This window comes from Sarcophilus harrisii, chromosome 4, assembly GCF_902635505.1.
Source record: "Sarcophilus harrisii chromosome 4, mSarHar1.11, whole genome shotgun sequence".
Lineage (NCBI taxonomy): Eukaryota > Metazoa > Chordata > Mammalia > Dasyuromorphia > Dasyuridae > Sarcophilus > Sarcophilus harrisii.
This window is the reverse complement of record NC_045429.1, coordinates 301,334,376-301,346,431: the sequence shown is the minus strand read 5'-3', so window position 1 is coordinate 301,346,431 and position 12,056 is coordinate 301,334,376. Positions and strand designations below refer to the sequence as shown.

At 31.9% G+C, this 12,056-nt stretch overlaps 1 protein-coding gene across 6 annotated transcripts in view; it reads right to left on the bottom strand.

Annotated features, from left to right (window-relative positions):
* Positions 1-12,056, bottom strand: part of TNRC6C (trinucleotide repeat containing adaptor 6C) — a 161,059-nt gene that overhangs the window by 58,501 nt on the left and 90,502 nt on the right. For all 6 annotated transcript variants that reach the window (XM_031965560.1, XM_031965562.1, XM_031965561.1 and 3 more), the window contains 3 exons: positions 4,098-4,310; positions 3,666-3,832; positions 2,068-2,148 (listed from right to left, as the gene is read on the bottom strand). In XM_031965560.1, the coding sequence (XP_031821420.1) occupies positions 2,068-2,148; positions 3,666-3,832; positions 4,098-4,310 (461 nt within the window). The remainder of the gene's footprint in view (positions 1-2,067; positions 2,149-3,665; positions 3,833-4,097; positions 4,311-12,056) is intronic.

Genomic DNA, 12,056 nt, shown 5'->3' with positions numbered 1-12,056 from the left:
TTTTTTTTACATGATTGTTGATGAGTTTGTATCTGTTCTTTTGAGAAATAATTTTTCATAACATTGATTATCTTTAAGGGAAACTATTTTCATTCCTACACACACACAGACACACACACTATATGAATCATTTAGAGACACTTTTCTCCCAGTAAGCCATTTCCCTTTTAATATTAATTGCATTTTAAAACTTGAAATTTTAAATAGTTCAAATTGCCCATTTTATTTTCAGCAATCCTCTCTATTTCTTGCTAATCATAACCTCCTATCCTATCCATAGTTGCAGTATTTTGAAATCACATTCATTCATATAGTTTTTATGTGTGCTTTGGCAGGAAAGATTCTCACATGTTTTATACTTTCTGGAATTACTTTGAATGGAATTTCTACAGAAAGGTTGATGATTTATGTGAGTTTATTTTACATTCTGTTACTTTGCAGAAGTTAGTTACAATTTTCTTAGCTCTTTTCTTATGCTTATTCACTCAAGTAATTATTTTCTGTTTTATTAAAGCCAACACTTCTTGCATTACGTTAAATAACAGTAGTGATGATAGATATCTTTGCTTTACCTTTGATTTTATTTAAAAGATTCCTTACTTTATTCCTTTTATACGTAACATTGACTCTGTTTTAAAGGTATTTAACACATTAAGAAAAGATCCATTTATTCTGATGCTTCTTAGTGTTTTTTTCAACAGAAGTGGGTATCGTATTTTGCCAAAACCCTTTTCTGTAAACAATATTTAATTTTGTTTATTTTTGTTACAAATATAGCTTATTATGTTTATAGTTTGCATAATATAGAACTAATCTTAAATACCTAGTATAAATACAACCTGGTCATTAAGTATATATCTTATTAAATGCTATTTAAAATTCTTGTATCAACATTCATCAAGGATATTGGTTTGCAATTTTCTTTCTTTTAGGTATCCAACCCAAATTTGCTATAAGAAATGGCAAGTTTGATGAATACAGAGAAGAATGGAAGCATTTATATGAACTGATAGAAAATGAAGTGAGCAAACTCAGAAAATTCAGAGTGGAAAGTATAATCAACATAAAAACAATTGAAACAGAATGTGAACAAGCTCAAAGATGAGATAAAAGATACCTCCCCCTGCTCCTTTGCAAAAGTTGGGATCTACAGGTATGAAATACAAAATATAAAACCATATTTTCCCCCATGTACTGATCAGTTCTGCTGAATATTTTTCTTTTAAAATTTTTTTCTTATATGTGATAGATTTCTTGGAGGAGAGGGCATATGGGGGAAATATGAAATAAAAACAAAAGATATCTATAAAGCCTACTGACTTCTTTGAATGTCTGGTAGAATTCATGTATATCCATGTGAACTTATGGATTTTTTTCTTTGAGATTCCCTTTATGGTTTCTTCAGTTATTCTTTCTGAGTATTTTAATACTTTGGAAGAATTTTTCATGTTAAAATATATTCTGGAAATCTGAAATATTTTACAGGCTTTCTCAATTCTTCAAATATTCTATCACATAATTTTCTAGTTTATTAGTATTGAATTGATAAAGATCAACTGATTTTTCAAGTGTCAAAAGAATATATGAGAAGAAAATTTAAGTTAAAGAGTGTGTTTTTAGTGTATGTGGTGCATTTGTGAATTATCCATTTTATTTTGTGAATATCCATTTTATTACATAAATATACCTATAGTCATCTGAATAAAGGTTTTGAGAGACTTTGTAGAAGGAAGAATAGGCTATTAATGGTATAGCTTTTGTACTTCAAACCAAATATTTTTTTTTTCTTTTTGAAATATTGAACATAAGAATAAAAATGAAGTCATATAGTCCTTATCCTTTTAGATATTTTTCAAGTTGTTTTTTTCTCATGGAAGACATTATAAGGGCGTTATAATTTTTCTAATCAAATCTATCAATATAAAAAAGTGAATTTCTAAGTTAGAGGGTTTCAATATCATCCTTAAAAGAATTCCTTTCCTGATCAAGTATCCAATCATTTAACAAAATTTGTTATTTGCATATTAGTGGTTAGATATGGTATCAACAAAATAAAATGTCAATTACCGGAAAGCCCATGTCTGTGAGTTGTTTAATCAGACGGTTCATGATCCAGGTCTCATCTTGCTTGCTAGATGTCTTCATGCCCTAGACAAATGAAATGTGTTCAAAGGGAAAAAAAATTTAATAATCATTTCTTTGTTGTATTTATAATAAATAGTCCTAATCTATTGCAGTTTAGAATTAGAAAATCTCTTTTGATCAATACTTAATAATTTTTATATTTTGGGAAATTTTTAATATATAATTACTGCTAATATTATGGACTGTTTCTATATTCTTATGTAGGAATGTGTGTATAAAAATAATTTATTAACTAGAAAAGCAAAATAATTACTTTTTCTTCCTCCGCTCACCCTCTTTAGGATCCCTCCCCCCCCTTTGAATCTCTTAGTTTTTCTTGTATCCTTCCCTTGTTACTCTTTTTCTTTTCCCTTTTCCTCTCCCCCTTTTTAATGCGGCAAGAGAGGATTTTCTGTAAAACAAGTATGTCAATTATTTTCTCTTTGAGCCAACTGATGTTCCTTCTCCTCTCTGAGTTCACTTTTTCTTCCTCAAAGAATACAGCTAAGTATAAATGTGCATTTTCAAAATTAAATGCTCTTATTCAAATTTTACTGAGCACTAAAGGAGGCTAATTAAAAATAACATAACTCTTAGGACTTTAAAAACAAATAAAAAATTAAGACTTTCAAAGAAAAAAATAAAAAGCTTGAGAAAAAAATTTTCATTTTGTTAGTTTTTTTTCCTCCTTATTTCCACAAGGCCTTTAAAAAGGAGAAAAAAAAGAAAAAAGGTTAATTATAGAAAGATAGAAAAAGGACAATACAGAAAGGATAAAGTCAGAGAAGGACAAAAGACTGAAAGAGATCTAAGTAATCTGCAAAAAACCCCAATTTTTAAAACTTCCTCATTTAAATCCTAAAAAGATTGAAAAAACCTTTATAACTCTTTAATATAAAATACCCCAAACTCTAGAAAATATCCTTCACAAAGATTTTCAAAACTATGTAATAAAACTGCATAAGGATATTATTAAACCACACTCTTTTATCAAATAATATTCTTATTAAGTCTGTTTAATCATTATTGTATCATATAAATATATGTTCATAAATAATATTTAAACAAATAAAGATAATAATTTAAATAAATAATAATATAAAAATTAGAGCTGCAGGGAACCTTAAAAGTCATCTTATCTAAGACCGAAATGAAGCTTAGAGGGGGTTAAATGACTTGTATTTTCTGACCCCCAAATACAGCACAGGTTCTCCTTTATCATGTTACCTTTCAATAATGAATCTGGGCTAATAATAGTTCAAGATTTTAATTCAATATTTTAACTAATATTTGGCATGTGTGTGGAGCCCATCAATGTTAATAATCTTGACTTCTAAATTTAAGGGCAAAAAGAGTTATTCTTTTTATATGGAAACTGTTGTAGCTTCCAACACAGATGAACCAAATGGCCCGATTTTAGTTTTCCCATAATAATTACTGAATTCAAAAGTGGAAGTCTGCTTTTTACTACTACTTAAGGTATCTTAAGAAATCCTGATTTTTCTCCTTCTTTTTCTCTTAAAAAACAAAAAAAAAACTACCTTTTGAAGTCCTTTCTTTGGGGCATTCCCCCAGGAACTGCAGGAGGAGTTGCTTTCTTGTGAAGCAGCATTATTCCACATATCTCCTTCTTCATCTTCCCACTGATTGGTAGTGAGATTCATTTCATCCCCACCACTGCCCCAGCCTTCTTGCATAGATTTTGAAGCTGGAAGGGAAAAAATAACATATCTATTTAAATGGATCTGTAATATACAGAGCATTGTTTCACTGCAATGTAATACTGGGAGTGATACATTACAACTGTAATGCCCATACACAAATAATTTGTCAGTTTTTCTGTGTTTGAACAGATCAATCTCCCTAAATTATATGTAAAAAATGCCTTAATTGAAATAAGGTAATAATTAAGAAGCTTCCTTTCATTAAATATCTCTTTAAACTGCAACAATAAAATATTAGCTTTTGCCTACCTTGTTTGCACAGGGCTGGGGCAGCAGCTGAAGCACTTGTTCTTCCAAATGTCCCTGATGGCTCAGAATTATCTCCCCATCCTGCACCATTGCTAGGTGGCTTTCCCCAAGCTGCTGTGCCATTATCAACTGTAGCAGCAGGAGATGATGATTCTCCCCAAGAAACTTCAGTCTTTGAATGAACATTAGGCATATCTCCCCAGCCTGTTGAAACTGAAAAAAAAAAAAAAAAAAAGATAAATAAAAGAAAAACAAAAGTAAAAACAACTAGTATTTTTCTTGTTTTCAAATATTTGTTCTGATTTCTTAAATTTTAAGATTTTTAATTTAGAACTCCCCCCTTACTATATTTTATATTTTAAAACTCATTAAACAATACTTATAAAAGTCACCTGAATCCATCAATCAGGTAACCACTTGAAATGTTCCCAATATTTGCAATATCATCTTTTGTATTAATCATTTAGAACTAAATACTTCAAGATAAGCAATATATTATAGAAATCCTTACTCATAACAAGGAAGCTTGTATTACTTATTAGTAATAATTGGATATAGTATTACTTTTAATTACATAGAAATTAATAATATACACTGGATAAAAATTTTATGACACTCAAGCAAATTAAATCAGGAGACAAAAATTGGGATTGGCATCATGAGAAACGAATTTTAGGATAATTAAAAATAAAATTTAAGCAAACATAAGGTATTTTTATAAATGATTAGTTCATTCACTCAGATTTTGTGTCTCTAAATTACATTTTTTTTGAAATGTGAACACATTCAATTATCAGGTACAAAACAAATACTAAGATTATAGGAACCAAAATGCTTTGATCTTTTAGTCTTGAAATGGAAATACTGATTAAAAAGGGAAAAGACAGAATATATTTCTATAAAGCATAACTTCAAACTTACAAACTGGGAGAAAAATATAAATTATAAATTTAATAAAAACAATACTTTACAACAAATAAGAAAAGTGTTCTTTCTGGGATGATGTGATTACAGAAGTCAATAATCTTAACTGTCTTATTTTGTCACTGAACATAACTATAAATCAAGTTGATAATTATTATGGGAATTATATAAATGACATATTAACTCAAACTTGTACAAAAAATTAATAAATTAAAATGATAAAATGACATTTCAAATTGTTTTCAATCAAGTTCTAAGCAAAAATGTAACTTTTCTATGCCTATGGGTTCTAAACATCACATACCTTTCCCAATTCATTAAAAATGATATGAGTATGTAATGTATGTTCCATAAATTCTTGCTTTCATTTAATTTAAAAATAATTATAGGCATGACATGTTATTAGAAGTAGACATAACTTTTTATTTTAATGGGGAAAATGGAGAACGTATATGGATACCTAGGAAAGTATACATTCACCCCAACATAAAATAGTCAGGGACCATATCTGAAGAAGTAGAATTCAATTTCGTTAGAGTCATATGATGGGGAACCTTAACATGAACTCCTGACTTTAATATAATGACACTAGATGAAACTCATTGTTCTGACAATTAGTCTTGATCTAGGATTATTTTCCTTCAGGGTCGAGAATGCTACTTCTGATAAGAATCAATTCTTTTTGGTTTCTCTCTTAAAAATGTATATTTAAGTGGTGAAATTTAATTAGGTGAAGACATAATGAAGATGGATAGAAAAGAATTGCATTGATAAATATTTATCAATCAAATTCTAGGTATTTAGCATTATCAGGGGCTGCTGCAAGACAAATAAAAAGATAGAATTTCTTGGTAATATCTCATTTAACCATTCATTTGGGCTAGACTGCCATTTTCTCTACTGCACCACTTCTCCCCTATTTCTTCCCCACTTGGTCCAGTACTTGCGTAATGGACACTTGCACAGAGAAATGTGTTCTTGGGGGAATTAACCTGTTCAACTTTGTAATATACATAATCATAGTTAGCACTCTATAGCATTTTAAGATTTGTAAAGTACCTTAAAAGATCAATTCATTTTATCCTTACAACAATTCTGGGAGGTAGATGCTGTTATTAAAAAAAAATATTTTACAGATGGGGAAATTGAGGCAGGGGTTAAATGACTTGTCCAGGGTTGCATAACTAGTGTCTGAGGGAGAGTTTGCACACAAGTCTTTCTCACTCTTGCTTCACAGTTTTATCCATAATGCCACCTAGCTGCCTTACTTATTCATAGTGTTATTCTTATTCATAGCACTTTATATTTCATTCATTCATACCCATTTAAACAATTTGAATTTATTATGACCTGGGAGGAATAGTGAAGTTTGAAGTCGTAATGGAAGTTACAACATCAATACTCCTCTTTATATTTGGGTTCAGATTGGAAAATAATATTTTATATGAATGGCTACAGAAACTTAATGCTAAAACCAATAATATAGTAAAGAACAAATTAAATGAAATGACAAAGCATGTTACTTTTTCTAGGCTCTCTGGCTCACAGATAAAATTTACATTTTGTCCCAAATGTAGCTATTCTCTTTTATATGCCATGTGACCAACTCATCTTCCTTTCCTGTCAGATACCTTAGTGACATTCTTTACTTTAGTTCTCCACATTTCTAGTTGGTTATATGTTGCAACCTGTTCAGAACCCACCATACATATTTCCATTGTCCCTATATGATAATCATCTTTAGTTTTTTGAAGTCAGTAGAGTTCTAGATCTTTCTGCCATATTGTAACATTGGTAATATGTTTGTATTGAAAAGATAAAAGATAGGCCTTTTTTGGGGGAGGGTGGAGGGGCGGGAAGGCTGCGGTCAGTAAAAGAGCGCTTTGCAACATCCCAAAGGCAGTCCAGCCTGCTTTTCTTCGATTCTGGGCCCAGTTCACTGTCAATATGTATCACCTAATCCAGATATACATTCTGTCCATTAAGATGTAGGGTAAAATCTGGGCAATAGATGTTTTTCCTATAGATAGCAAGAATAAAGAATAACAAGTGAACAGTCAGAGGCACCATTCACTGAGATCTCTGAAATGTTAGAAGAAAGTTAACTTAACTTGAAACAAGGTGATAACTCAAGGGAGATAGTAGAATCCTAGTGTTAACTCAATGGAATTGATACAATGCTTGTGTTCATACCTTTAGAGAGCTCATATAAGCAAGAAGTATTTAAGTACTCATTAGAGTTCACTGTTTGGGAGATTTTCAGAGTTTAGTAAGAGATCCGAATTCACACCTCCCTTAATCCCTCCCTCGGAGGGGAGGAGTCAACCTTTGGGAGATCATATATAAAAAGCGGATGGAGGCTCAATTGAGATTTCAGCTGAATTAGATTGAGAGGGGAGCAGTCAAGTAAATTCAGCCAGAAGTCCTCTCTTCGAGGCAAGAGAGATTCATTACAACAGCTGGAGGCTGAAGAAAGCAGAGGCAGAAGCAAAGGACAAAGCTGCAAGAGCTCTTAGAACCAACGAGAGAGGCCTCTAAGAAAGCTAACGGGGTTATATTGAAGGACGTAATAAAAGATCTGAAGTTTTAACACCTGCCTGCAATTGGGCGATTATTTACTTTCAACTGAAATTAAGGCTGCCTCCAGAAAACCTCCCCAAGAAAACTGCTCCCAGAGAGAACCATCTTATTATTTTAAAGAACAAGAACACCACATCTTGCAGGATGGGTAAGCATGAATGGGTTGAGATTTGCATTATTGTAAGTAATTGTAACTCCTGGATAGCTGAGAACAAAGGTTCATATTCATATGAGTATTTGAGAATATATTATAATTTTGATATATGTAGTAAGGAATTCTTAACCTGGAATCTATGCACTTAAAAAATATGTATTTTGGTAACTATTTCAAAATAATTGGTTTCTTTTGTAATATATTTTATTTAATTCAGTTAAAAATACTATTCTGAGAAGGGGTCTGTAGGCTTCACAAGATTATTAAAAATGTGGATAAAAACACAAAAAGGTCAAGAACCCTTGTTTTATGTTGTTATCCAATTTTGGGGCTTGAAAATATGCTCTTAAAAATAAGAACCCAAAAAACTTTTATGCATTAAAGTAATATCCAGTGGTGTCTTAGTAAATGTTCAATAATTGATTTTTTCCTACATGCAGATAACACTTTTAAGTTTAAGATGCACTAATAAAAATATTTTCTTCCTTACTTTAAATCTAGAAAGTTAACAAAACAATAAATCATTGGTGATAATAATTAAGCCTTTAGGAATTTTCAAGGGTTAAAATACACTGAAAATTTATTCCCATAGGCTATTTTGAGCTAGCCTTAGCACACCCTTCATCATATCTACCAATATTAGAAACTAAAACTGGTAAATTAGAAAAAAAAATAATAGTAAGACAATTACATGGGAACATACATAACATATTTTTTTTAACAAAAAATAACTTAGTTATTTAAAAAATCAGTGAGAAAAATGGTAGTTTTATATTTTTGTAAATCTTTTGCTCTTTGAAAGAAAAGCTATGTCAAATCTGGATAACATTCTAAAAAGCAGAGACATCACCTTGCTGACAAGATTCTGTATAGTCAATACCATGTTTCTTTCTGGCAGCAATGTGTGGTTATGAAAGTTGGACTATGCTGAGCACTGGAGAATCAATACTGTTGAACTGTGGGACTGAAGAAAACTTTTGAGAGTCTGTTAAATAGCAAAGAGATCAAATTGGTCAATACTTAAATGAATTCAGGCTATTCACTAGGAGGTCAAATATTGGACTCTTTGGAAAAGACCTTTATGTTGGGAAAGATTGAAGCAAAAGGAAAAGAGGATAGCAGAGGATGAGATGGATGGGTAGAATTATGGAAACAACAAACATGAACTTAGACAGGCTTTGAGAGATAGTGAAGTATAAAAGGGCCTGGAGGATATCAATGAACTTTTTATGGTCTGTTGTATGGATAAGTACTATGCAAATCTTTGCTATTATTATTATTATATTTAATCCATGCATGATTTTGAAACATCATTCATTGGTCATTTAAAAATATTGGTTCACCGAGTTATCCAGATTTCCCACATTTTGATATACAATATCAAAAAGTGTCATTTGTTAATATCACTGACCTCAGAAAAATCTTTAAGTACTAGAAACTTACAAGATCATGATGTTGGGTACAAATTTTCCAAAATTCTAATTTTCACTAAAAGTCTGCATTTTATCATTGGTAACAAATACTGTCAGTTGTTTAATGACAGGCTTATTATTACTTCATTCACTTCTGAGAAAAGTCTAACAAATACTAGAATTATCTAAAAATTAACCAGAATAATTAATAACTTTATTAAAGTTAAAGTGTTTATGAAATAAATTCATAAGGCATTTCTGTGTTACCCACCCCCAAAAAACCCAAACCAAACCCCACAATGAAGAGATAGAAAGATAAATTACACTAAGAATCATTATAGAATGTACAAAATACTTGAGAATCTACCTATGAAGTTACACATTCTTTATGGTAATAAAGAGACTTAAATTAGTGAAAAGATATTAAATTCTCATGGATAGTTTAAGAATATATAATAAAAATGAAAATACTACTTAAATTAACTTATTATTTAGTACCATACTAACCAAACCATCCCAAGGGTATTTTATAAGGGAAAAAAATTCATCTGGAGGAACAAAAAGTTAAGAATTTCAAGGGAAATAATTTTTAAAATGGGAGAGGACTTAGCAGTATAATATCTTAAATTATACTAAGTAATTATAAAAAATTAATTGGTACTGGCTAAAAATAAGAGGCTAATTAGTGGAAGATTAAGTATTATAAAACTAGAATGTAAAATCATTCTAGCAAGGTTTGGACTGATTAACTTGAAACAGAGGACTAGATCACTGAAGACTGGGAGAGTTGTAATTCATCCCAGACTGATAAGAGAGAAAAGCTATCTAAGGTTAGGAACTGGAGGGTAGAAATTTTTCTCAATCAGACAATGAAAAATCTCAAATCACAAAAGAGGTATCCAGGATTACAAACTAACCAAGAGAACTAAACTAAACCAACCAACTAAACCTCAAGTAGATTTGTTAAGGATAACAAATATTAAAACTGGACAGAAAGTCTAAGGGTAGGGTTCAAATCATCCCAGTTAGGTTCTGGAGAGAAAGTCTAAGAGAAAATCATCCCGGTGTTTTAAGGAGGGGAAGAACAATTTTTGATTAAGTCAAATAATCAAATCTGAGTATGAACAGTATGATTGATCCAATCATGTCTCTTAGGTGGGGTGCTCTAAGCAATTTGTATAAAAGGAAAAAACTATCTCAGAACTTATTCTAAGCATCCAGATTCAAGAAGTAGGAACCAGAATATTTCTAGCACATCTATGAGGAACAAAGGGAGGACTGAGCTATCGAAAGAAGGGTGATAAGGAAGAGAAGCAAAGCACACAAAAATAACTCAAAATTGAGCATAACAGCTGAGCAAAGCCTCATGAAAAGGTCCTTTCCCAATTTCCCCACTAATGATTGTCTACAAAAAATAGGATAACATAAGCTGCTGTTTCAATACTCAAATGTTTCCAGAAAATTTAATATTGCCTCGATCGCAAAAATGCCAATAGTTTAGATACAGACATAAAAGTAAGGTTATCGACCCAAATTCTGCCTAGGTATTAGATATTCTCCTAACTAAGAGTGGGAGCACTCAAAACATTTCATTTAAAATAAATTGAAGAAGAGGGCACCAAGAATACCTTAGGGGCCATTACATTGCTCCCTAGGCTTAAAATGAACTAATTTTTATCTTTAACACAATATCATGTATATCCACAATTTAATGAACCTAACAATCTAATATTTAATAAACACAAAATTCTTAGGCTACTATGGCAAGGACCTTCTTTTCATCAAAAACGACTTGAAACTTCTGGCCAAGATGGCGGAGAAGAGGCACACATCTATGTAAGCTCTTCATTTTCTCTCAGAATTCATTTTATGACAAGCCTCTGAATTAATGCTTGACTGAAAAAAACCTCACAAATAGGGCGGGGACGGTTTTTATATCAGGCACAGGGTCAGGGCAGGCAGCAGTAGCAAGAGTACGGCAGGCAGCTCACAGCTGAGCAGACCTAAGGGGGATAGAGTGCAATCTCAGACGTCTCTGTGGGGAGAGCTTTACTATAGTATTGGATATTTTGCCCTGGCAGCAATCCAGTAGACAAGCAGAGAAGCTAAAAACACAGGGAGTGAAGAATACAACCCTGAACAGCCAGTGTCTCTCAGGACCTGGCCACCCCCCCACAGTGCCTCAGCACGCTGTCAAGAGTCTCAGAGCTCAGGGTTAGCACAGCCATTGCTGGCCTTCTAGTGCCTCGCTACTGCCCCCCCACCCCATAGTGTGTAGAGGAAGCTCGGTAACACTGTCCTGCCCCCCCCCCCAAAAAAAAAAGCAGATTCCATTTGGGTTTTTTTCCTTCTCTAACAAAATGAGCAAAAAATTGAAAAGGACCTTAACCATTGATAGATTCTATACGGATAGAGAGCAGACTCTAAACCCTGAGGAGACTAAAAATAGACTGTCTCCAGGTGAATCTCCAAAGGAGGATATCATCTGGTCCTCAGCACAGATGAATCTTATAGAAGAAATTAAAAAGGCTGTCACAAGAGAGCTAGAAGAAAAATGGGAAAAGAAAAGGGAGGCTTGGTAAGAGAGTCTGGAGAAATCATCTGACTCATTTAAAGACAGAGTTTAAATTTAAAGTTCATTTAAAGAAATCAAATTCTTGAAAAATAGAATTAGTGAACTGGAAACAGAAAATAGCTCTCTAAAAAATAAAATTGGCGAAATGGAAAAACATTCCATAGAACAAAACAACTCGCTTAAAAACTCATTTGGACAATTAGAAAAGATATAAAAAAAGTAAGTGAAGAAAATACCTCATTGAAAATCAGAACCTAACAAATGGAAATGAATGACTGGAGGACTCAACAAGAATCAGTCAAGCAAAACCAAAA